The sequence below is a fragment of the Ceratotherium simum genome, chromosome 14, assembly GCF_057802395.1.
Source record: "Ceratotherium simum simum isolate JZ-2026a chromosome 14, ASM5780239v1, whole genome shotgun sequence".
Classification (NCBI taxonomy): Eukaryota; Metazoa; Chordata; class Mammalia; order Perissodactyla; family Rhinocerotidae; genus Ceratotherium; species Ceratotherium simum.
The window spans coordinates 44,714,201-44,741,455 of NC_141913.1; the positions used below are offsets into that span (position 1 = coordinate 44,714,201).

At 36.9% G+C, this 27,255-nt stretch overlaps 1 protein-coding gene across 6 annotated transcripts in view; it reads left to right on the plus strand.

The window, feature by feature from the left end:
• The window catches only part of WDR7 (WD repeat domain 7), a 361,544-nt gene that overhangs the window by 16,786 nt on the left and 317,503 nt on the right, over positions 1-27,255 (plus strand). For 5 of the 6 annotated variants that reach the window (XM_087439267.1, XM_087439266.1, XM_087439270.1 and 2 more), the window contains 6 exons: positions 4,869-5,040; positions 14,020-14,126; positions 15,984-16,062; positions 19,184-19,358; positions 22,746-22,822; positions 25,389-25,508. In XM_087439267.1, the coding sequence (XP_087295393.1) occupies positions 4,882-5,040; positions 14,020-14,126; positions 15,984-16,062; positions 19,184-19,358; positions 22,746-22,822; positions 25,389-25,508 (717 nt within the window). In that variant the 5' untranslated portion in view covers positions 4,869-4,881. The remainder of the gene's footprint in view (positions 1-4,868; positions 5,041-14,019; positions 14,127-15,983; positions 16,063-19,183; positions 19,359-22,745; positions 22,823-25,388; positions 25,509-27,255) is intronic. The other variant, XM_087439271.1, reaches the window with a different exon arrangement.

Consider the following 27,255-nt stretch of genomic DNA (forward strand, 5'->3'; position numbering starts at 1 on the left):
GCAGCATCCCATATAAAGTAGAGGAAGATGGGCACAGATGTTAGCCCAGGGCTAATCTTCCTCAGCAAAAAGAGGAGGATTGGCAACGGATGTTAGCTCAGGGCTGATCTTCCTCACGCACACACATAAAAAAAAGCCAAATGTGCTACTTTGGCCTAAATCCCTTTAAGAAGTAACATTGATTTTATGCATATTTGCATCAGTAATATTTCATCAAAACTGGAGGAGTCAGTGCTCCCCAAATTGATATATGAATTTGATGCAGCTCTAATTATAATCTCAGCAGGCTTTTCTGTGGAAATTTACAAGCTGATTCTAAAATTTGTATAGAAATTAAGAGGACTTAGAATATCCAAAAGAATCTTGAAAATAAGAAGTAGCACATTTCAGCGCTGGAAGGAAATATCAGTGTGTTCCTTCGGGTGTAAATTTCTTGAGTTCTCTTATAAGTTAGGTAAGACAAGCTTTTACATATTGGACTTGTATAAAACCTAAATATACCCACATTATACGGTGAACCACCTAAAGTAGCTAAGTGAAATTCATCTTTCACGTGTTGGCTGACCAAAGATGAATTTTAATTACCTACGGCCAATGTGCCAAGTGATCTGACCACAGGCCACAGGGTGATGGTTGTATTTATTTCCCTGTCCTCTTCTTGCTCCCAGCAAACCTCTCCTTACTTGTAGGGGCTTTAAGTTTTTTCCTGTACTGTAATTTCTTGTCATTCTTCTTAGCACTTCGTTTATGCCATAGATGTTATGCTCATAAACTTTGGGGGTAGTGTATCTGAGTGTGCAATTAGGCATATCGTGCATTTATGTGCAACAAAACTTAAAACCACGGCCTTAAACAAAAAGTCTTAGTCTAGAGTTAGAGGAGTTTTTATAAAGGCTGAGCTCTCCTGTTTTTTGAATTAACGCATCATTGTCAAGAATGTCTCCTTGTCTGGGGAGAGATGGCAGAGCCAGTGCCTAAAAGTCCTTGACAGGTTTCTCTGCCTCTAACTTTTTTTTTTTTTTTTTGTCAGGAGGACTAGCCCTGAGCTAACATCCGATGCCAATCCTCCCCGTTTTTCTTGAGGAAGACTGGCCCTGGGCTAACATCCGTGCCCATCCTCCTCCACTTTATATGGGGCGCCGAAACAGCATGGCTTAGCTAGCGGTGCGTCAGTGTGCTCCCGGGGTCCGAACCTGCAAACCCCCGGGCCGCCGCAGCGGAGCGCAGCACTTAACCGCTGCGCCACCGGGCCGGCCCCTGCTTCTAACTTTTGAACATTCCTGAAACCCATTTCCACATACTCTGCCTCTAACTCTTATTTAATACCCTCTTATCTAGGAGATTTTAGTATCAAGTGTGTTCTGAGACCCAGGAGTACAAATCCATTTCTCCACATGAGTCCTCTAAATAAGACTCTCTGTTCCCCTCTCTCTAGCCAAGATCTGAAACCTTATTCTCCTGTTTCTTTCAATACCATCTTCCAGTGGGTCACCAAGCCCCTCCCCCCCAGCCTTTTTTTTTGGCCCTGAGCTAACATCTGTTGCCAATATTCCTCTTTTTGCTTAAGGAAGATTGTCACTGAGCTAACATCTGTGCCAGTCTTCCCCTATTTTTTGTATGTGGGACACCGCCACAGCATGGTTTGATGAGCGGTGTGTAGGTCCACCCTTGGGATCTGAACCTGCGAACTCGGGGCCGCTGAAGTGGAATGTGTGAACTTAACCACTATGCCACTGGACCGGCCTCACCAAACCCTTTTGATTAATTATTATTTATTTAGAAGTGGTTTCTGTTTATTCTTCTATATTTCACTGGAACCACCCTAATCCCAGCAGTAAGACATGTCAATATCACCTATTGATTATGATTCCCATTGCAGCTTCATTTCAGGCATTTTCTATGATTATTTACCTTTTAAGTGTTTCACCTAACAGACACTTTCTATTTAGACCTTTTGTTATAGTATACCAGCCAAGGAATAGCATTGTGCATAATTTAAGGACCTTTGACAGGTGAGGGTCATAGGGTCATATATATCTGGGTCAGGACAAGTTAGTTTTTCCAGTCTAATTTCCTTGGAAATACAGCAGTGAATTTTGGATTCTGGTTTCCTCCCACCCACGCACACACAACATAAGGTGGTAACTCCTTACTTTAGTTGGACAGAACTTCTTATCTTACTCCTCAGATAAGCAGTTAACTAGCTGATGTGATATGATCCCCTGGAAAAGATACAATGAAGTTCTTTACCATTATTTTCTAAGGGACAATTGCTTTTTGGATAATTAATTAATTTGAAGTTATGTTCCTTTAAAAGGATATATCCCTATTATGGGTTAAATTGTGTTACCCTAAAATTCTTATGTTGAAGTCCTAACCTTCAGTACCTCAGAATGTGACCTTATTTGGAGATACGATCTTTATAGAGGTAATCAAGTTAAAATGAAGTCATCTAATCCAATATGACTGATGTCCTTATAAGAAAGGGAAATGTGGAGATAGATACATACAGGGAGAATGCCATGTGAGCTTAAAGATGGCCTTCTACAAGCCAAGGAGAAAGGCCTGGATCAGATCCTTCCCTTCCAGCCCTCAGAAGGAACCAGCCCTACCAACATCTTGATTTCGTACTTCTCACCTCAATACAATAAATTGTGATACAATAAATTCTGTTGTTTAAGCCACCCAGTTTGCAGCCACAGCAGCCCTGGGAAACTAATACAGTCTCTTATGAAGATCCATTATTGCTCTTAATGAGAATTCCTCTCAGATTCTGGTTGACTGTCGGTTCCTGATTTTTTGCGAGGATGGGGGGATTTGTTTTTTCCTGAATCTTTGTAATTATTTTAGCTTCTGGAGAGCTAAGTTAGAGATCTTTGAGTTTTCTAATGATGTAAGCTATACTTCTACCATGTTATGGACAATTATTTTCACTTGTTTTAAGGGCTATGAACTTCATCATTCTTCCGGGTTTCCTTGAGTTGCTTGTCACTTAACACCAGAATGTTCTTTCCTGTTGCATCAGAGCAGGCACCTCTCCCTAGAGCACACATATTCCTTAGTCCTGAATCTGTATATTTGCATTCTCTTTAAGCCAGGCAGTATGCGTTGAATACAACTCCTCAAATATCGAGGGAAATGGTGTTCTTTCCAGATATCACCACATTGTGTTTGATGCTGTGAGTTTATTTAATCAAGAGAAATTTTAGGTAAAAAAGTAAATGTTGTCACCATGGAAAAATGAACTCCTTCCAGATTCTCTTTTTGAGAAAGTCATTGTTGGATATGTTATTCAGCTAGGAACATGCTGTACCAAATTTACTACAATTGGTTTAGTGCTTTGTTTCATTTTCTAATATCAAATAGGAATATGGAAATAATTGTTAGTGTCATGGTAGTCTATGAAATGGTGAACATGTTGCATATAGGGTTTTAGTAATAGGAAGTGAACTTGGAATTTTTTCTTTTAATGCATACCTTTTACTTGTAACAAAAAGATGAAGTTTTTTTGGGAAATAAACTGATGAAAGCCATTTATTCTAACAAAAAATAAAAGATGTAGATAGATTGTTTTTAGTAAATATTCCAATGTCATTTATAATTTTTTATTTGCCCATTTTCTTTCCAGTTACCATTTCTTTCTTTCTTTTTTTTTTTTTAAGAGTTATCGTTTCATTTATTTGTTTAAAGAGTGTAAGTAGTGGTTTAAAGAAAAGACTTTTGCTAAAAGCAAGTGGCAGTAAGACTATGGCTATCAAACTAGTTTCTTTCTTAGAAAGTGGCTATTCCTTTAAGTGTTTCTGAAAATGTTTTAGGACAGTCTTAGCATTCTAAGGAGTCTGTAGTTATACACAAATCGTTTGTTGTCATCTAAAAATCTTGGGCAGAGAAAATCACTACAGTGACCATTTCTTTTGATTGACCATCTGTCAAGCCTGTAAGTGACCCCCTGGTGTCTCATAAGATCTGGCAGAGTCTTCTGTCTTCTGTGGAGCCCTCTTTGATTATTCATTCCAGTCTTCATTTCTCTCTATCTTCTCTGAACTAGTGTTTTAGTGTTTAACCACACAATTTATAACACTTAAATCTGGTTGTGTCACCAACTAGATCTTAATTTTGTCATAGGAAGGAATAATTCCTTATATATGTGCTCTCCTGTAAAAGGTGTACTCCAGTATACACTGGTTAATTGATTATTCATCTCAAGTTTAAACCCCTTTACCAGAACTAAATTTTTATTATGCCGAACTGAGTTTAAAGAGAAATTCTTTTCCCCTCAAGTTTCAGAGTTTACAACAAAAGACATTTATGACCTTGAGACATAATGGGTTTGTACTGAATATGGTCAAATGAGTTTCTCACTGAACATACTCTTTTTAGCGTTTAGCACACTGTGAAACAACACTGAGTTTTTCTTGGACATTGCTATTTGTTACTGGTTTGGAGACTTAAGATTTGGAGACCTCACTTGTCATTGGTAGCATAGCAGAGTGAGTAAGACCACAGGTTCTGAAGTCAGGCTGGCTGGGTTCTGATTTGGGCTCCATTACTTCGCTTTTCATTTTATGACTCTTTATGGCTCAATGTCTTTATCTGTGGAAGAGGAGTGATAATAGTACTTACTTACTGTGTGATTTGTTGTGAGGATTAATTGAGATTTTAATTAGATTTTATATATATAAAATGAGATTTTTATATATTTTTATATATGTGTATATGTATTTTATGTATATATATAAGATATGTATATAATGATTAGAAGAATTCTTGGCACTTAGGAAGTTCAAGTTGGCTTCATAATAAAAGTGCATAATATGTTTTAGAAGGAAATATTGTAATAACTGACATTATTCTTATAACATTTCCAGATTTGAAAACACAATGGCAGGAAACAGTCTTGTTCTACCCATCGTTCTTTGGGGTCGCAAAGCCCCGACACATTGCATCTCAACAGTACTTTTAACAGATGATGGGGCCACGATCGTAACTGGATGCCACGATGGGCAAATATGTCTCTGGGATCTTTCAGTAGAATTGGAAGTGAGTATTTGAAATGCTTATTATACTTTTCAAATGCAAGAAACTACCTAATAGAAAATAACAGTCCCAGAATATAATACTTGGTGTGATAATACATTTTCTACAATATACATTTTGACTAAAATTGGTATTATGCATATTGGTTATTTACATTATTCTTCAGAGTTGACTTCTGCTGGCTTTTGGCTATTTTCAATTATAATATCTACCTTAAGCAGCTTCATATGTTACATTTAAGATTTTTCAAAAGATTTTATCTATACTGAAGGAGGTTTCCAAAAGATGTAAAAAACCAATTTGAACATTTATACCTTCTAAGGTGAGTGTCTTGAAGAGAGTGAAACTTTTTATAAAGCATAAATTTTGTTGTATTTATTTTAAAAATCACTATGTATTTATTGGTATTCTTAACTACTATGGAGCCCTCAATGTGCTGTTCCTAGGCCCTCTCAGTGGACAGACTAGGAAAATAGGAGTTGGGGATACCCATACACACACACACCCCTCCGTGCATTGAGTTCACACTGATACTTCCAATTCTGGTATAACACCTCATGGTTTACTCTTCTTTTCTCTTTCTCCATTTTTTTTTTTGTCGAGAAAGATTGGCCCTGAGCTAATGTCTATTGCCAATCTTCCTCTTTTTGCTGAGGAAGACTGGCCCTGAGCTAACATCTGTGCCCATCCTCCTCTACTTTGTATGTGGGATGCTGCCACAGAATGGCTTGATAAGCAGTGTGTAGGTCCACACCCGGGATCTGAACCTGTGAACCCTGGGCCGCTGAAGCGGAGCACGAGAACTTAACCACTACGCCACTGGGCCAGCCCCCTCTTTCTCCATATTTTTAACCTCCCTTCTCTGATAGCTCTCTGCAGGAATTTTTCTGTGAAGGGGAACAGAGAAAATAGGGTGGTAGCTGGCATGGAATGCAGGGTCAGGAAAGTTGATTTTTTAAGTAGTTTTTTTTTTTTTGATAACAGCCTGATTGAGAGAAAGTTCTCATACCATACAATTTACTCATTTAAAGAAATTGTGGTATATATACACAATGGAATATTGTTCAGCTGTAAAAAAGAGTGGAATCTTGCCATTTGTCACAACATGAATGGACCTTGAGGGCATTATGCTAAGTGGAATAAGCCAGCCAGTGAAAGTACTGTATGATCTCTCGTATATGTGGAATCTAAAAAAATATATATTAAAAAAAAGACAAGCTCATAGATATAGAGTATAGATTGGTGGTTGCCAGAGGCAGGAGGTGAAGGGTGGGAGAAATGGGTGAACTGTTTTTTGTGGGGTTTTTTTAGTTTAAATAAATTGAATTTAAAAAAATAAAGTGTACAATTTAATGATCTTCAGTATGTTCACAGAGTTGTGCAACCATTACTACAGTCAACTTTAGAACATTTTCATTTCCTCAAAAACAAACCCTGTGCTCTTTAGCTGTCACCCCCAGTATCCCCATTCTCCATGAGGCAACCACTAATCTATTTTCTGTCTCTATAGGTTTGCCTATTCTGGACATTTCATATAAATGGAATCATTTAATATGTGGGTTTTTTGTGACTGACTTTTTTCACTTAACATAATATGTTTAGGGTTCATCCATGTTGTAGCATGTATCAGTACTTCATTTCAAGGGCTAAGTGATATTCCATTGTATGGGTATACTACGTTTTATCTGTCTGTCAGTTGATGGGCATTTGGGTTGATTTCACTTTTGCCCATACTGAATGATGTTGCTACGAACGTTTGTGTATGAGTTTTTGCGTGGACATATGTTTTCATTGCTCTTAGGTATACACCTAGGCAGGGAATTGCTAGAACTGGAAAAATGATTTGCACGTTTGGATGGCCTGAAGGCTCGGTATACAGGTTGGAAAGTAATTGGAAATGAATGTTGTAGAATGTGATGTGCCTTCAGGATTGATTAGCAAACTAAATATGAATCAGCAGTATAGTGATGAGGAAAAAAAATCACACTATGTTTTACTGGAATGATTACAAGCAATAAGACTGACGTGAAATATGAGAGAAAATTCTTTCATTGAATTTTTTGCATAGATTTCACTAGAATGTTATATTTATTTAAGTTCAAGTAAGAGGGATAAAAGTGACTGCAGGGGTAGTGAGAGGTGGGGGAACTAGGAGAGAAATACATCTTTTGAAAGATATTAAGGGAATTATATTATTTACCTAGGGGAAAAGAAGGCTAGATAAAAGGTGGCTTGGTTACTGTCTTTTGATATACAGTCATCCCTCAGTATCCATGGGAGATTGGTTCCAGGATCCACTGCAGATGCCCAAATCTGCAGATGCTCAAGTCCCTTGTCAAAATGGCATAGTATTTGCAAATAATATATGCACATCCTCCTATATACTTTAAATCATCTCTAGATTACTTATAATACCTAATACGATGTAAATAGTATGTAAATAGTTGTTATACTGTCTTGTTCAGGGAATAGTGACAAGAAAAAAAAGTCTGTGCGTGTTCGGTACAGACGCAACCATTGTAGGCCTTTCGATCTGCATTTGGTTGAACTGCGGGTGCAGAGCCCGTGGGTGCAGAGCCCGCTAGTGCTCTTCTTAAGTATTATATTTTCTAGCAGCTACGTATGCCCTTGAAGGACCAATAAGAAGACACGTAACATTCACAGAGGAGGCACAAATGCCTTCTCTTGAGGTCATGGTATCTTCCCTTGTTTTACTAGGAAAGGATTCAAAACTGTAGCTAGAACTTTTGCCAACCGTCTTTGATCTCCTTTTACCTGTGAAAAAGGTCACCCTGGCCTACCATGGTGGTAATCAAACATCTGAGAGAAATTGCAGAAGCAGTAGTTTAGTGAGTACCTAGAGAGGTGGTGGTAAGAGTAAAGGAGGAAACCTGTTGATGCAGATACTGTCTCTTAAATGCAATATTTGTAAGCTTCCACTACCTATAAAGCTACTGGGTATTATGAGACTGGTTCCTAGCTTCATGATGCTTTCATTCTAGTAGGGAAACAGATCTATACAGAGAATAATATAATCCATGGCATTGATGAAAAAAGTAAAATGTTATGGTAAGAGCTCAGCCTTTGGAGACGGGCAAACTTATCTTGAATCTTGGTCATTCTATTGTGTGACTTTGGGCAGTTTACTTAACCATTTTGTGCCTAAGTCTCACCATGTTTAAAATACAGACCACCACAGAGTTGTGATAAGGATTCTATGAAGGCTGGTGTAGTAAGCAGTTATCACAGTGCTGGCACATAGTAAGGATTTATTTAATGAATGGTAGTTATAGCACCTCAGGTAGTAGAAAGAAAAAAGAAAGCTAAAGGGAAGGGAAAAAAAAAGGAGTGCTTAACAATGGCTGACTATAGACCTAGCCTCGAGGTCCCGGATTGGAACATTGGTGTTACTGTTTACTCTTAAGAACTGACACGTCACATCTTTTTATTCTAATCATCTTGCTTTGTCACTGATAACTTGATAACTGTCACTTTTGAACTGTGTGGTATTTGAAGATGAGTGGTCTTTATGAATTGGTTGAACAGATTATTTTTTGATATTTCTTTGTATTGATTATGTGTGAAATGTTTAGTTAATAACTATGACTACAAATTTTTATGGAATCTGGTGAGATAGAAATAAAAGGTATAAATATGGCATACCATATATTTATTTTTTCCTATGATTATATTATTACTTATTTTCTCTGTAAGTTTCTTGATGTTAAGACTTTATAGTTGTGATCTAGCATTGATACTAGGCACAGATGCATTTTTGGTTGATTATCTCTGTATCACAATTAATCTTCCTCTGTCACTTAGTGGTCATTCAGAGCAATTTCTTAAAGCCATCTTTTTCTTTTTTTCTCTAACCTCCAGAAAACTTCTATTTAATGAATTAAATGAGTTTCTGTTCATTAAAGAAAAATGTCGATTTATGAAAATATTATCTTAAACCTTTCTATTTTTTATCTGACTTTGTACTTATGAAAACATAATCAGAGTCATAATTGCATTTACACAATTTTTGCTTTCATCTGACAGTGGATGGCAGAGCCATATATGTTTTATTTTACAATTGTTCCTTGCCAATATTTAGAAATACAGTTGCTTTTTAGTATTTTGACTTGTGTACAGTGACTGTGCTGTATTCACTTACTGGTTCCAATAGAGTTTTTTTCTAGATTCCTTAGGATTTTCTTTATATCTGATTATGTTGTCTGTGAATAAAGGTAGTTTTACTTCTTCCTTTACAGTATGTATGCCATTTTTTACTTTTTCTTGCATGGTAGGCAATTACTTGCCTTATTGCTGATTAAGACTTGCAGTACAGTGATGAATCTTGAAGGGATTGGACACCCTTGCCATGCTCCTACTCTTGAAGGGAACGCATTCAGTCTTTCACTATTAAGTGTGATGTTAGTGTTAGGTTTTTCTTTTTCTTTTTCTTTCTTTCTTTCTTTTTCTTTTTTTTTTTTTTTTTTTGCTGAGGAAGATTTTCCCTGAGTTAATATCCACTGCCAATATTCCTCTTTCGGTATGTGAGCTGCTGCCACAGCATGACAGATGAGTGGCGTATGTCCACGCCTGGGAACCGAACCTGGGCCGCCAAAGTGGCGTGCACCGAACTTAACCACTAGGCCGCTAGTGCTGGCCTGCATTAGGTTTTTCATAGATGCCTTTTATCAGGTTGAGTAACTTCCCTTTCATTCTTAGTTTGCTGGGGGTTTGTATAATGAATGATTTTGAATTTTGTAAAATGCTTTTTCTGTATCTTTCAAGATGATCATATGGTTTATCTCCTTTTTTCTCTTGATATTGTGAATCTGACTGTTTTTCCAATATTAAATTAACCTTGTATTCCCAGGGTGTAAGCCCCATGTGGTCATGATGTATTATTTTATATATTGCTGGATTTGATTTAATATATTATTATTATTATTATTATTATTTTTCTTTGGTTTGGTTTGTCTTGGTTTATGAGTTTTATTGGTCTGGAGTTTTCTTGTAACACTTTTGTCTGATTTTGTTATCAGAATAATTCTAGCCATATAAAATGAGTTAGGAAGTGTTCCCTGGCCCTCTGTTTTCTTTCTTTTTTTTGTTGTAGTTTTCTTATATTTATTTTTTTACAGTCCTTTTTTTTCAGCTTTATTGGGGAATAATTGACAAATAAATTTATATATTTTAAGTTACAATGTGATGATTTGATATAAATTGTGAAATAATTACCAAGAACAAGTTAATTAACATATCCATCACCTCACATAGATAACTTTTTATTCTTTTTGGTGGTAAGATGCTCAAGACCTACTCATCAGGTTTGAAATATACAATAACAAATTATTGACTGTAGTCACAATACATTAGATCCTTAAAAGTTATTCGTCTTATAAACTGAAAGTTTGTAACTTTGATCTACATCTTCCCATTTCCCTCTCCCTCCAGACCCTGGCAACCACCATTCTAATCTCTGTTTCTATGAGATTGGCTTTTTTTTTCCCCCTCACATGTAAGGGATACCATACAATATTTGTCTTTCTCTGTCTGATTTATTTCACTTAGCATAATGCCCTCTGGGGTCATCCACGTTGTTGCAAAAGGCAGGATTTCCTTGTTTCTTATAGCTGAATAATATTCCGTTGTGTGTATGTATACTCCTTTTTCTTTATCCCTTCACTTGTTGACAGACACTTAGGTTGTTTCCATATCTGGGCTATTGTGATTAATGCTGCAGTGAACATGAGAGTGCAGATCTCTTCACAATCATGATTTCAGATCCTGTGGGTATATACCCAGAAATGGGATTGTTGGATCATATGATAGTTCTATTTTTAGTTTTTTGAGGAACCTCTGTGCTGTTTTTCCTAATGGCTGTACCAATTTACATTCCCATCAACAGTGTAAAAGGTTCCTTTTTCTCTGCATCCTTGCCAACATTTATCTCCTCTGTCTTCTTGATAATAGTCATCCTAACAGGTGTAAGGTTATATCTCACTGTAGTTTTGATTTGTATTTCCCTGAATATTAGTGATAAAGCATTTTTTCATGACCTATTGGCCATTTGTATGCCTTCTTTAGAAAAATGTCTATTCGTGTCCTTTGCCTGTTTTTTGCTATTGAGTTGTATGAGTTCTTATGTATTTTGGATATTAACTGCTTATCAGATACATGATTTGCAAATATTTTTTCACGTTTTGTAGGTTGCGTTTTCATTTTGTTGCTGGTTTCTTTTGCTGTATGCTTTTTAGTTTGATGCAGCCCGCTTGTTTATTTCAGCTTTTGTTGCCTGTTCTTTTGGTGTCATATCCAAAAAATCATTGCCAAGACCCATGTCAAGGAACTTTTCCCCTGTGTTCCCTTTTAGGAGTTTTACATTTTTGGATCTTACTTTTAAGTCTTTAATCTATTTCAAGTTAATTTTTGAGAATGGTGTAAGATAGGGGTCCACTTTCGTTCTTTTGCATGTGGATATCCAGTTTTCCCAGTAGCCTTTATAAAGAGACTCTCCTTTCCACACTGTGTGTTTTGGTGCCCTTACCAAATAGTTGACTGTATATGCATGGGTTTATTTCTGAGGTCTCTATTTTTTTTTTTTTTTTTTGTAAGGAAGACCAGCCCTGAGCTAACATCCATGCCAATCCTCCTATTTTTGCTGGGGAAGACTAGCCCTGGCCTAACATCTGTGCCCATCTTCCTCCACTTTTTATATGGGACACCGCCACAGCATGGCCTGACAAGTGGTGCATCGGTGTGCACCCGAGATCCGAACCTGGGCCGCCAGCAGCGGAGCGCGCGCACTTAACTGCTACGCCACGGGCCGGCCCCTGGGGTCTCTGTTTTGTTCCATTGGTCTGTGTGTCTATTTTTATACCAGTACCATATTGTTTTGATTACTATAGCTTTGTAATATCGTTTGAAATCAGGAAGTGTGAGGCCTCCAACTTTGTTCTTCTTCCTCAAGATTGTTTTGGCTACTTGGGGTCTTTTGTGGTTCCACATGAATTTTAGGATAGTTTTTTCTATTTTTTTGAAAATGCCATTGGAATTTTGGTAGGATTTCATTGAATCTCTAGATCACTTTGGGTAGTATGAACATTTTAACAATATTAATTCTTCCAATCCAAGGACAAAGGATATCTTTCCATTTATTTGTCTTCTCCCATTTCTTTCATCAGTGTCTTATAATTTTCAGTGTACAGATCTTTCACCTCCTTGGTTAAATTTATTCCTAAGTATTTTATTCCTTTTGATGGTATCATAAATGGGATTGCTTTCTTAATTTCTCTTTCAGATATCTTGTTGTTAGTATATAGAAACACAACTGAATTTTGTATGTTGATTTTGTATCCTGCAACTTGACTGAATTCATTGATTAGTTCTAACAGTCTTTTGTGGAGTCTTCAGGATTTTCTAAATATAAGACCATGTCTTCTGCAAACAGAGACAGTTTTACTTCTTACATTCCAATTTGGACGCCTTTTGTTTATTTTTCTTGCCTGATTTCTCTGGCTAGGACTTCCAGTACTGTGTTACATAGAAGTGATGAGAGTGGACATCCTTGTCTTGTTCCTGATTTTAGAGGAAAGACTTTCAGCTTTTTACTGTTGAGTATGATGTTAGCTGTGGGTCTGTAATATATGGCCTTTATTATGTTGTGGTACATTCCTTCTGTACTCAATTTATTGAGAATTTTTAACCATGGATGGATATTACATTTTGTCAAATGCTTTTTGCATCTATTGAGATGTTCATGTGATTTTTATCCTTCATTCAAATATTTTTGTTCAGTTTTCCTGATTATAGTGGGAGTCAAGTCCAATTCTAGTTACTCTATTATGGCTGAAAATGGAATTTTCTATTGGAAAATAAAATGAACTATTGCTAAATTTGCTTTTTGGAGGAAATTAAGAATTGACCAAGAGCATTTTTTCCAGTGGAAGGATACTGATTCTCAGTATAGAGGTGGGTTGGATGTATGAGAAAATTTTGGATGTATGAGGAAACTTTCTAGGCCTATTCTAATCATAATTAATTATAACTATGCAAAGAATGGCCAAGATGAATTTGATTTGGAAAATCTCTTCAGTTGTCACATACCAGGACTATAGAACAATCTCAATACTCTTTCCATGGAATATTTAATTTTGAACAATTTAGCTTTCCTAATAAATTAGGGTAAATTGTTTGCGAGATGGACACAATGATGGGTACAAAGGGGCTTTAAAGGTATTACTCATATTGTATTTTTTTAACTGGGTATTAGGTATGTTGCTATTCAATGTATTCTTTATATCTTATACATATGTTATAAATATTATTGCATGTATTAAATATTTAATTAAAAATATATCCTGAAGTAATAGCATGCCATGTGATACAAAGTAGATAAATTTTAGGGGCTGATTGCCAGACTAGTTTAAAATAGTGAGTATTAAGCTGTCCTTTTTGCAAGGCACTATGTCACTAAGTCATTAGTTTGTGAAGGTCATTCTTATCTTGACAGTTGACATTGATATCAACATTTGGGAGGGTACCTGTCCTCTATTTTTTGTGTTTGTGGATGGCAATCTAGAGACTTTAAATGTGCTTTCACATCAGTGAAGGTATTGTTTAAAAAGTAAGTGAGGTCAGATTACTTTATACACTAATTCACATTTTTAACCTGGTTTCTCAATATACTATAGCTTAGTGCTTAGGACTGTCCTGGTTTGAATCCTGATTCCATCCCTCTCTGCATGATATTAGGCAAGTAATGTCACCTCTTGGTGTTCTGATATTGACCTCAGAACTAGTTGGTAGGGTGACTGTGAGCATTAAGTGGATGGGAGTCACTGTTTTGCTGCTCTTAGTTTTGGGTGATCTGAGCAATTCTTCTCAAATCTATATCTGTATATTTATATTAAATATTTAAGAAGATTCCTAAAGAAGATTAATTTTTAAAAATTTGGTACTTACATCACCATATTTTTGTATTTCTAGGTTAATCCTCGAGCACTGCTGTTTGGTCATACAGCTTCAATCACTTGTTTGTCTAAAGCTTGTGCTTCTAGTGACAAACAGTATATTGTGAGTGCATCTGAAAGTGGGTAAGTATTTTCTTATTCACAGTTTTTCCTCATAAGTCTTTATTGCAAATAGTAACAGTGTATTAGTAAGTAGGGAATTTTTTTTTTCCTTTGGAATATCTTTTATTTTTATTTTTTTGTGAGGAAGATCAGCTCTGAGCTAACATCGTGCCAATCCTCCTCTTTTTGATGAGGAAGACTGGCCCTGGGCTAACATCCGTGCCCATCTTCCTGTATTTTATATGGGACGCCACCACAGCATGGCTTGACAAGCAGTGCATTGGTGCGCGCCTGGTATCCGAACCCGGGCCACCAGCAGCAGAGTGCGCGCTCTTAAGCGCTACGCCGCAGGGCTGGCCCCTGGAATATCTTTTAAATGAATGCTTTGGTTATCTCAGCCTAAAGAAAGATATTTGAAATATGGTTTTTAAAATGTGAATTTTATCTTTATTAATAATTTTTATAATACTTTTATTTTAATTTATGATTATGTTTTTGCCATGCTCTTGAGAAACTCAGAGTACCATAAAAGTTAAAGTGTGATCATTAATCCCCATGGCATTTTTATTGAGTTGGCAGACAGCTTTGAGAGTTTTAAAAAACCTGAATGATGCTAGGCTAGTGTAAATTTGGAAGATGAAGCCGCGCAAAAGTTCATAGTTATATTGATGTATGTTAATACACTAACATAACTATATATATTCCTAAGTCTCAGAAAATAACTTGCTTTTGGAGAGCTAGGTCATTGGACAGTAGTTGTAGGGTCCAGAGTGTGAGGAGTTTTAAAAACTTTTTTGGTGCTTAGAAAATTGTGTATTTACACAATATGTTATTGAAGAGAGTTGGAGAACTGGAAGAGAATTATTTAAGAAATTGTCCTGTCTACCCCTCATAATTTATGAATTTGAAAAGAACCTTATATCGCTGTTTGGAACAAGAAGAGGCAGCATCAGGTAAAAATATGGTACCTTTTGGTAAGTTAAAGGCTAATTCACGTTAGAATGCAATTCTAAATAGATTGGGTGTCCATTGAAAAATTGTTTCATACCATGTGAGATATAGGAAAGGGCATCTTAAAAAAAACCCAAATAATATCAAGATCATTGCATTTTATTAGTATCGTCTTCTGTTAAATAAATCTGAGGTTTATTTCTTTAAAAGACAAGGCATATTGACATTTCTGATTTTGAATGTTGTATCTTTAGTTTTAGATAAAGCTTTTTTGTGTGCACTCAATAAAACTTCTGCAATCAATACAGAATCAAAACTGGAATACTGTATTTAATTTGCAAAGGTTTGGTATTCAGTTGACTCTAAATTTTATTTGTTTTTTGCAGTGCTAAATTTTCTAGCTATGTTGATAACCAGTGGAAAATCTCAGTGGTTTAAGTTAAAAGTTTATTTCTTGTTTTTGTCACTTGCCCCTCGTATATCACTTGGGACTCTGCTCTGCTTTGTAATTATCTTCGCTTTGAGGTTGAGGGTAAGGGAGAAACCACTCTCTGAAGCAGCCACTATCTGGAATGGAGGCAGAGAAGAGAGTTCTGGAGGGCCTCATATCGGTCCTAGTGGGCCTCATATCAGTTGTGGCTGATGAGAACTACTCACAAGACTCCTCCAACCAAAAAGGAGCTAGGAAATGCAGTCCTACCATGTGCCCAGCAAGACTTTGGATCAAGGTGGGGTGGGCAGGTTGGAGGGGAGTTTAGGATGGTGGGTGGGAGGACCAGCATTTTTGACAAACAGCGATAATGACTATGTACTACTTTTTCTGAAATATGTCAGTTTTAATGGAAGATTAATTTTAAACCCCTGTGACAAAGTTAAACAGTGCTTTTAAAAGTCAGATTTAAAGTTAGCTATTATTTTGTTTTATAGAGAGATGTGCCTCTGGGATGTGAATGATGGCAGATGTATTGAATTTACAAAATTAGCCTGCACTCATACTGGCATACAGGTTAGTATCTATTTCTGTAAATGTCCAAGTCCATGCAATTTATTACAGATACACAATTTTAAAAATGTTTTTAAAATATTGAGCCTGTATTTTTAGAGGAAAAATGGGCTGGGAAGGATAATAAGGCAAGAAGACTAGAATTAGAGTAGTAAAAGCATTCCTCAGAAGATGGTATACTGGAGGAAGAAAATAAAGTAGAGGAGACTAATGGGGAAAGACATAGGGTAAGCCAATTGCCACTGCTGCTTCTGCTGTTTCTGGCTATCCTGGTTACCCAAGTCAGAGCCCCTTTACTAGTTGGGTTAGGGCTCTAGATCCTAACTAATGGAATTCTCTCTTGCTAAAGCCTTTGTGATCCCATTTGTGATTGACACAGTCCACTTTTTGGATCATATCCTTTTTATTGCTTGTGCAATTGGTCCTTGGGTACATTTTTTGACTTTCCAACTCTGTAGAAGAAATGGCCATTTCATATGCCTGGCTTACACAGGAATTTACAGGAGTTTATAGTTTCTTACATTCATGGTATTCTTTCTTACTCTTTCATAATTGTCAAGTTCTTTGTGCTTCAATTCACTCATGATTTACTGTGTTGAGTGTTGGGAAAATTATGAAGTATATAGAAATCTGATTTATGTTCTCAATGAGGAAGGAGAGGGAAGAGAAGAGAACTCACATTTATTGAGCAAATAATGGATAGGCATTTCTTATATGTTATTTCATTTAGTCCTCCTCACATCCTTACAAATTAAATAGGAGTGTATCATTTTACATATAAGGAAGCTGGTACTCAGAGTGATTAAATGACTTTCCGTAGTCTCACAGTGAGTCATTCATGGTGCCAGGATCCCAAATCAGGTTTATTTGACTCTAGGGACTGTGTTCTTTCTGTTATGTCATGCTGCCTCCTTTAAAACAAATAAAATCATTTGTTGAGCAAGAAAATCTTCTGTGCTAACACACATCAGAAAAGCGATGAAAAATGTTTGGGGGAGGTGGTGGTTAGTGTGATATATAGGTCTTTAGTGATTATTTCTTGCCTCACAAAGGCCTTTTAAAAACTGCTTGTTTAATTCTGTTAGGGCATATGCTTTCTATTTAAAGGGCATATATTATTTATTTTTTATTATATGAAGAATCATCAAAGTATGTAAAGAGAAAAGAGGTAATAAAATCATGTAGATTCTTTGACTGTATAGATAATTAATTTTAATTGAAGAATTATATATAAATGTCTTGAACTCATTGCATGTAAGTATTTTGACTGTTGTATAACTTTATGATTTAAAAACTTTTGGTTTCTATCTTAGGAAAAAGTATCTTTATTTATTCAACATATTTTCAGTGCCTACTATTTATCAGATCCTGTATTAGGCCTTCTGCATTTAGATTGGCAGCCACCTCTAAGTAGAAGATGTTTTTTGGCAGATTCACTAATGTGTGACCATCGTTTCTCGTGTGATCCTCAGCCTCTCACATCCAGAAGCAGGATATTTTTAAATATACATAGAAATCATAAACCTTGGTGACATTAGCACTTAAGTGAAATCACAAGGAAATGCCAACTTATTAAATTATCACATGGGGGCATCTCTTTTTAATATTTGGAAAACTTATTTCTACATTCAGGACACCTTCTTTGCAAGTATCAAAGTGTCTTGGAAGCTAAATCAGAAGGTTGTTTGGGAGTATAACCTTAAAGAACAGTGAGAGGCATGTAGTCAGGCAGGTCTAATAAAGTATCCCTGCCCTCAGGAGAGAGCTTTTCTCTAGTGGCTGCAGTGCACACGTCTTTCCTGACTGGTGTTGGAAGAACACTGATGAAGTTTGCTTCTCTGCACCCATCCTTTACTCCTTGACACATCCTCCCCCTATATGGGTCTACCTGCATCACATTATTATATGTGAGTGCCTGGCAGTCCCTGGGACCTCCAGGTTCTGTGTTGTGTTTTTGGATCTAGTTTTTGAGATCTAGAGGTGCCCCCTGTGGTAGTGTGCAGTTTATTAGACACTCTTGTGGAGTTTTAGTGGTGCTACCTTACACTTAGTTAATGCTTTCCATGATCAATGTTTATGTTTAAGAAGTTGTACTACTTATATAGGGTACTCTGCAGTTGAGAAAAGATTGTATTCCTTCACATACAGTGACAAGCTATGAGAATAGGACTAATGAGTGTGGGAGCAGACTGGAGTCAGGTTTCTTAGTTATTTCTCCAGTTGAGAAGTGGTTACAGCATAACTCTTTATGCTGTATCTAGCTTGCCTTCGTGTGATTTGGAAGGTCCAGTCCCTTGGGAAGCAGTAGTCTGGATCTTTGATGTCATCACCTTCTAAAAATCCTCTAGGAGAATCATTCCCCTAAGAAAGTCACTTTTTTTTGGAAGACAGGTCCTTTGAAAAATTGTTTGTCTTGTTTTGATAGTTATTCTTCCTTTGTTCTTTGGTTGATGGAAACCCATCTTATCCTTTGAGTTATTCTTGGCATGAGTAACACGTATAACATGATTGTATTGGTTCTTCCTCTGTTTTTTTCCCACCAAGTCTAAATGCACACTATAAGAATGGTTTAAATAGTTTTCTCATACTCTAGTCTGAAATAACACACTTAGATTAATCAGAATTTACATCTGATTATAATATATTTGAACAACAGTCATCTTTGCTTCTAAATTTTATTTGGCTATAACTAGTAATTATAAGCCTACACTCACCTATTCCCATTCATGTAAAATTCGTATTATTTTTGTGACCCACCTGAGCTACCCTTTTGCTTTGATTTGTGAATCTGATTTTATTCAAGTGTTTTATTAATTCATTCAACAGTCCTGTTTTAGATGCTACAGAAGGATAAAAAAGAATTATTATCATGAATTCTGCTCCAAAGTAGTTCAAAATGGAGAGTAAGAGGTTAAGGAAAGAATAATTTTTGTTAGATATTTTGAAATATTAATGTAACTTGATGTATGTGTATGTGTATACATAGACACATATAATAGGTACCATATAGTACGTGTCTGGAAATATTACTGAAGAAATCGAGCATCATAATAAACTTGATGAATGTATGTGAATCGAGTAACTAAAGTAAAGGAGAACATTTAGAAATCTTTTTTCCTTTTAGTTCTACCAGTTCTCTGTTGGAAGTCAGAGAGAAGGAAGGCTTTTATGCCATGGCCATTATCCTGAAATCCTTGTTGTGGATGCCACCAGCCTTGAGGTGTTATACTCCTTAGTGTCAAAGATATCTCCAGACTGGATTAGCTCCATGAGTATTATTCGATCCCATCGAACACAAGGTCAGTGCTGGTGCCCTTTAGGAACTTCAGTGTCATGACTTAGTGGTTAGTTTGCTGTAGAATTCTATAATGCATCATATGTGAATATATTTCATTATATTCTTCTGTTTAAGAAATAACTACTCTAATAATTTATCGTCTGTTTCTACCTCCATAAAGGACTCTTTGATTGAATTAAGATTTAATGTGTTAGATTATCTCCATTCCATGGAATAGATCACTAGCTTTGGCAGTTTTAGAGCGTGTGGGTGATTTTCTGTAGTGGAGGAAGACTATCTTGTCTTCGGAGGTAAGGTGGGAGGATCTGTAGTTTTACCTGTGTATTTCTTAGACCTGATTTTGTCACTGCTTAGGAGGCATAAGAAGTGTTTCCATTTTGTATGGAGATAATGAAAAGGGAGGGAATTATACACAATTAAATTTAATGAAAATTCCTGGTAAGTGCTTGCTATATAGTTGATTTTCAATAAATACTAGTATCTTTTCTTCATTTCTTTTGGAACTTTTCTATAACAACCATGAAAGCAAAACTAAAATTGTTCGAAAAGAACAATAATTAATGCTGAATATTGAATGTATATTCATGTAAGCCTTTTTAGGAGCATTTTTTCCCTCTCAAATGGCTTCTTGGTTATGTGCTTTTCTGGAAAGGCTGCTCTGTATCTACTACCACCACCACCACCATAAGAACTTCATTTATTGAGTGCCTACAGTATCAGGCACGTGCTAAGCATTTACATATGTTATCAGTTCTGACAATACCCAGTGGGGTGGGTACTGTTGTTATCAGTTGTGTAGATGAGGAGACTGGTGAAGTTTAGCATGGTAGAGTCTTTACCTAAGATCACAGAGCAAGTCTGTGGCTGACTGGTGGCCAGATGGACTCCAGACCTGTAACTGTAACCGCTGTGTTACACTACCTCCCATTAGTGAACTACCTTCAATTTTATGGAAGCTTTCCTTTAGAACCTCCTAGGGTTGGAAATCAGCACACAGCTCTTTATTTAACAACCATTCAGCAAATATTTATTGAGTGCCTACTGTCTTCTGGGTACAGGGAATTGAACTACTGAAAGGACTCGAATTCTAATAAGGGAGAACGATATATAAACAAATGGCAGTTGAGTATGTAAAGTGTGACAGGGTAGAGAGAGAGCACAGAGAGGCTCGAATTAACGAAGGAAGTGAAGGGGCTTGAGGACAAGTAGGAAGGCTGCCCAGATTAGATAAAGTCTGATCTAGGACCTGAAAATTGAGGAGGAATTTGTTTGGCAGACATAGGGATCAGGATGTTTTTGGCAGAGAAAATAGTTTGTACACAGGTGCAAAAGCATTAATAACAGTGTAGGTATGTGTGGGAAACTAAAATATGTTTTTTCTGGGCCAAGAAGTTTGAGGGAAGGAGTTAGGAACATATGAGGTTGGTAAAGTTGGTGAGGGACAGATCGTGAAGGGCCAGTGTGCCAGCAAGGGAACTTGGATTTCACCTTGTTAATCAGGGTTGGTAGACTTGTGCCGTAAAGCACCAAATAATAAATATTTTAGGCTTTGCAAGTCATGTGGTCTGTGTTTCAGCTACTCAACTCTGCCAGTGTAGCACAAAAGCAGCCATAGACAATACATAATCAATGAGCCTATCTGTATTCTAATAAAACTTTATTTATAAAAAACAGCCAGTGGGCTGGATTTGAGCTATGAGCTGTAGTTGGCTGGCCCCTACTGTAGATGATGGGCAATCTCCTGTAGGAATGCTTGAAGGGACTTATGTTTTAAACATCACTTTGGTGGCATGGTTGAGAATGGTTTAGATGGGAGCAAACAAGTTTAGAGATTATTTTAATAGCCCAGCTGAGAGCGGTGCAGATCTGAACTAAAGCAACTAAAATAGAGTACATGGACTTGCAGTGTTTCCCAAGGGCTGTTCTTCAGAGTATTGGTTCTGAAGTTTGTTAATAGGTATTAGTGAAAAAGGAGGGTTCTGTGGTCAAATATATTTGGGAGATGTTCAGTTATGTAAAATTAAGCAGGCTTCTTTAATGCGGGACCTTCTCAAGGAGAGGTTTTTAATGCATAATAGAGAACTACTGCTTTATTCCTGAGCATAACAGTGAAAATGAGATTCATCTTCATTTTCCAGGCAATAGGGAACTCATTATCAGCATGTTCACCTCTAATCTTAGTTACAATCAATGTATTCTTTAAAAAAGGACTATATTTGTGACAAGCAGTTTGCACATTTTGAATTGTCACACTATTTCCATTTATGAGATATACATGTACACACTATGATCTGAGCAGGATAGAATGTAACTTTGATGAAAACTTTTGTGCTGTGCATAGAATTCTAAATATTATTGGTTTATAATGTTGCAAACATACAGTTTTCAGTCTGCGTTTACCATATTCTAGTCTGTGGATATTTGAGAATTTTAGATATATTGATATGTCATACTTTTATTGTAATTGAGAGCTTTATGAGCAGTTGTTATAACTTCTCTGTACAGGGATCATGGAATTATAATCAGTACGTTCCAGTGCCTTACATTGCCTAGGGAACTATGTAATACAATAAGGCTTTACTTCAATAGCAAACAGTTCTTTTTAATAAGAGTAATAACTCATCTATATTGATATGTTCAGTGCTATACCTGTGATGTGTCTTAATTCTCATAACAACCCATAAGGTAGGTACTGTTGTTATTCATTTATATTTGCTTACTAATAAGCAAATTGAATTTAAAATAGGTTAGTTACGTTATCCGCAGTCCATTGGTTAATTAGTGAAGAAAATGTGATTTTAACACATACCCCCCTCATTGTGGAGCCTGTGTTAGACTGCTTTCTAGGGGTCCTTCTCGAAGTTCACATATATTACCCTGGAGCTGTGACTGCTCCCTTACCTAAAGCTTATGAATTTAGGTTTTATGTTGTGTCCTTCTCTTGATCACAATCTATGAAGAGTGTAATGTGCAATAAAATGTCTAGAACGCAGACAAGCTAGGTGGGAAAGGGAAACGCGTGCCTTGAAGAAATGAAGTGAGTGTGCTCATCCATGATAAGTAATTAGAAGCTGTGAATTTTGAAGAATAAAAGTGCTTTGTTAACATGGTGATCAAGAACATTTGAAATTATTAAAAACTTATTGATTAGAAATAAAAAAATAAATTCGAGTAGCTAGAAACAACTTTTCCTTGAATTCCAAATTTTTGGTCATCTCTATTATGTTTCAAAATCTGGTTTCTGTTATTTCATGAAATATTGAATTATGTTTTTATGCCAATTGTAAAACATACTGTTATTCAATTTCATTAAAGTGAACCATGTTACTATTTAGAAAGAAAGCATATTGTGTTTGTAACCTTGACTTCTTGTTCCTTCTCGACTTAGAAGACACTGTGGTGGCACTCTCAGCAATGGGCATCTTGAAGGTGTGGATTGTTACCTCTGAAATAAGTGGCATGCAGGTGAGACAAATGAGACTGGAAGTGAGTTCTCTGTTTTTCTTTTTATGGAGTCTTAAATTTTAGTAGTGATACGCCCCTTCCCTTTTTTTCTTAAAGGGGGAAGGAAAACACTATTCCTTTTTGGTAGCCTTATTGAGATAGTATAGAAGACCCCCTAGTATGCTGTCTCTGCAAGTGCATTATTTTTTTCACTTTTGATGATAGACATCTGCTCTATCAAGAATATGAAATTCAGAAACATATTCCACAGGACATGAAGTAGAGAAACATGGAAGAGGTGAGACTTTCCTGAACTGCCTCTGTTTAAGTTAAAGTTAAAGTATAGTTTGCTTGACAGTCCTGAAGAAAAAGAACAAAGCTGGAGGCATCATAATGCCTGACTACAAAATACGCTACAAAGCTATAGTAAGCAAAACAGCATGCTACTGGCACAAAAACAGACACACACATCAATGGAACAGAATTGAAAGCCCAGAAATAAACCTACACGTCTATGGACAGCTAATCTTTTACAGAGGAGCCGAGAACATACAATGGAGAAAGGAAAGTCTCTTCAATAAATGGTGTTGGGAAAACTGGACAGCCATATGCAAAAGAATGAAAGTAGACCATTGTCTTACACCATATACAAAAATTAAATCAAAATGGATTAAAGACTTGAATGTAAGACCTAAACCATAAATCTCCTAGAAGAAAAGATAGCCAGTACACTCTTTCTTTTTTTTAATTTTATTTATTTATTTATTTTTCCCCCAAAGTCCCAGTAGATAGTTGTATGTCATAGCTGCACATCCTTCTAGTTGCTGTATGTGGGACGCGGCCTCAGCATGGCCGGAGAAGCAGTGCGACGGTGCGCGCCCGGGATCCGAACCCGGGCCGCCAGTAGCGGAGCGCACGCACTTAACCGCTAAGCCACGGGGCCAGCCCACCAGTACACTCTTTGACATTGGTCTTAGCAGCATCTCCTCGAATGCCGTGTCTGCTCAGGCAAGGGAAACAAAAGAAAAAATAAACAAATGGGACTTCATCAGACTGAAAAGCTTCTGCAAGGCAAAGGAAACCATGAACAAATGAAAAGACAACCCACCAAGTGGGAGAAAATGTTTGCAAAACATATATCTGACAAGGGGTTAATTTCCAAAATATATAAACAACTCATACAACTCAACAACAAAAAACAAACAACCCGATCAAAAAATGTGCAGAGGATATGAACAGACATTTATTTTTCCAAAAAAGATATACAGATGGCCAACAGGCACATGAAAAGATGTTCAATATCACTAATTATTAGGGAAATACAAATCAAAACTACAATGAGATATCACCTTACACCTGTCAGAATGGCTATAATTACAAAGATAAAAAATAACACATGTTGGAGAGGACGTGGAGAAAAAGGAACTCTCATACACTGCTGGTAGGAATGCAAACTGGTGCAGCCACCATGGAAAACAGTATGGAGATTTCTCAAAAAGTTAAAAATAGAAATACTGTGCGATCCAGCTATCCCACTACTAGGTATTTATCCAAAGAACTTGAAATCAACAATTCAAAGAGATGTATGCACCCGTCTGTTCACTGCAGCATTATTCACGATAGCCAAGACATGGAAGCAACCCAAGTGCCCATCAACTGATGAATGGATAAAGAAGATGTGGTATATATATACAATGGAATACTACTCAGCCATAAAAAAAGACAAAATCGTCCCATTTGCAACAACATGGATGGACCTGGAGGGTATAATGTTAAGCAAAATAAGCCAGACAGAGAAAGACAAGCGCCATATGATTTTACTCATATGTGGAAGATAAACACATGGATAAAGAGAACAGATAGTGGTTACCAGAGGGGAAGGGGGTTGGAGGGTGGGCAAAAGGGGTAAAGGAGTACGTATACATGGTGACAGATGAAAATTAGACTGTTGGTGGTGAGCACGATGCAGTCCATACGGAAACTGATGTATAATAATGTACGCCTGAAATTACATAATGTTATAAACCAATAAGACCTCAGTAAAATAATTGAAAAAAAAAGTTTGCTTGAGGGCAAAAATAAAGCAAACCACCACAAAAACTACATAAAGCCAATTTTGGTCCCCTCTCTCTGTTCTTTGGGCTTGAATTCCTTGTTACTTTTTATCAGTAAGAAAGGCAGATCAATTTTTTGACTCTTCAGCTAGGGAATTTTTAGACATTGAATCTGGGAGAAACTGGAGGAATTGATCAGTGTGGCTTTTTTTTTTTTTTTAAACCCTAGAGCACATATAGCTACAAAAATGAGGATTTACTCAAACTTCTCTCATCTGTTATTACCAGAGTGATGACACTCTGATTCTCATCAGTATTTTAATGTTAAGTAGCTTTGTAGCAAAGACGATGTGGCTGGTTGTTTTTAGAGTGTATTTTTGCTGCTTTTTACTACCTTGGTTCTCACATGAGGGGTTAAAATGATGAACATATCAAGTGATGTCTTTATTTCGTTTATTTTCTTTATCATTGTGTGATAGTTTTAATTGACAACCAAGCCATTCCTAAAGTTTTACAAATCTTTCTCTTTTCAGGATACTGAGCCGATATTTGAAGAGGAATCCAAACCAATTTATTGTCAGAATTGCCAAAGCATCTCTTTTTGTGCATTCACACAAAGGTCACTTTTGGTTGTGTGCTCCAAATATTGGAGGGTAAGATGACTACATAATTAAGAAGCTGTATTTTTACCCTTCAAGATGTTGGTTTATCAGGCTTCCAAAAATAATTTTAAGGAAGAGCTTGGTGCAAGAATATTTTAACCATTTGGAATTCATGTGTGATTTTGATATCATATTTTGCGATATTGGGATTTGCCTATAGATAGTTGTCTTTTTGTTTTGGTTTATAGAATGATTCAGTTAATGACTATTATTCTGTTGATCTTTTCTACCTTTTGCTACTGTTTTAGTCATTATCTTGTCAGTACAGTGTAAGCAATGGTGGTGAGTTTTCTGCAGGTTGACATATCTTTGTAGGTTTTTATTATTCCGTTGCCACTCTGTTCTGACTTCTTGGAGTCGGGAAGGTCTTCCTCCATCCCTTCAGAGCTAATGATGGAAGGAGTATATTACTTCCGCATTGTCCGACTTTATTTCCATAATAGAAAAAGAGCCAGCATGTTTTGACCACTTGCTCTGTGCCTAGCATATTTTTCAAAGCTTTCCATGTAGTATTTCTTTTAATCCTCACAACTCTCTGAAGGGTGATATATTAGTTATCTAATCCTGCATAACAAATTACTCCAAAACTCAGCAGTTTAAAACAACAAATGTGTCATCACCCATCTGATACAGGTATCACCACCACATCTGTAGATCAGGAATCTGGGCCTGGCCTAGCTGGGTAGCTCTGGCTCAGGGTCTCTCACAGGCTGCAGTGAAGGTGTCGGCTAGGACTACAATCTCATGGTAAGGCTCAGCTGGGGGTGGATCTGCTCACTTGTTGTTGGCAGGCCTCAGGTCCTCCTGGCTGTTAGCTGGAGACATTAGTTCCTTGCCACTTGGGCCTCTGCAAAGAGCAACTCACAGCATGGGAGCCGCCTTCCCTCAGAGTAAGCGAGTAAGAGAAGGTGTAGCCAAGACCCACCTGATCTTGGAACTGAGATCTCACCACCTCTGCCACATTCAGTTGTCTAGAAACAGTCACAAAATCCAGCCTCCACTGAAGAGAGAAGATTACACAGGGTGTAAATCCCAGGAGTCAAGGATCAGTGGGGCAATCTTAGAGGCTGCCTACCACACTAGGAGTTGTTACTGTTCCCGTTTTGCAGATAAGGCAGCTGAGGCATCGGGGGGATAAATAACTTGACTAAGGTTGTACAGGTGGTAGTGGCGTTGCTGGGTTACAGCTCCGGTAGTCTGACTGCGGCAGCCGGTCTCATTACCACCATAGTCTACTGCCTCAGAGGGGAGGGGCTGGGTAGGAAAGGGCCTGACTCGGGCCGCAGCATCTTCCTCATCCTTGCCACTGCCACTGCTTTGGAATAAGATTAGAGAGGAAAAGCTAGCAGCAGTGCTTTTCTTAGGCGCACACACAAGGGTGAAAGGCAACCCACAGGGTGAGAGAAGGTAGTCATAATATACACATATGATGAAGGACTCATCTAGTATTTGTAAAAAACCAACTCCTACAAATCAAGAAGAAAAACACAGGCAACCCATAGGAAAATGGACAAAAACATTTCATAAAAGAGGAAAGCCAGATGGCCAATAAATGTATAGAAAAGTACTCAGCTTCATTAATCAGAGAAATGCATATTAAAACAACTCTAAGATAGTACTACAACCCACCAGAATGACTTTTTCAGATATTTATTGCCAAAAAGAAATTTTGTATTGTAGTATGGTTAAATGATCGTCTTTTATTTTATGGTTTCTAAAACAATTTCTGATACATTCT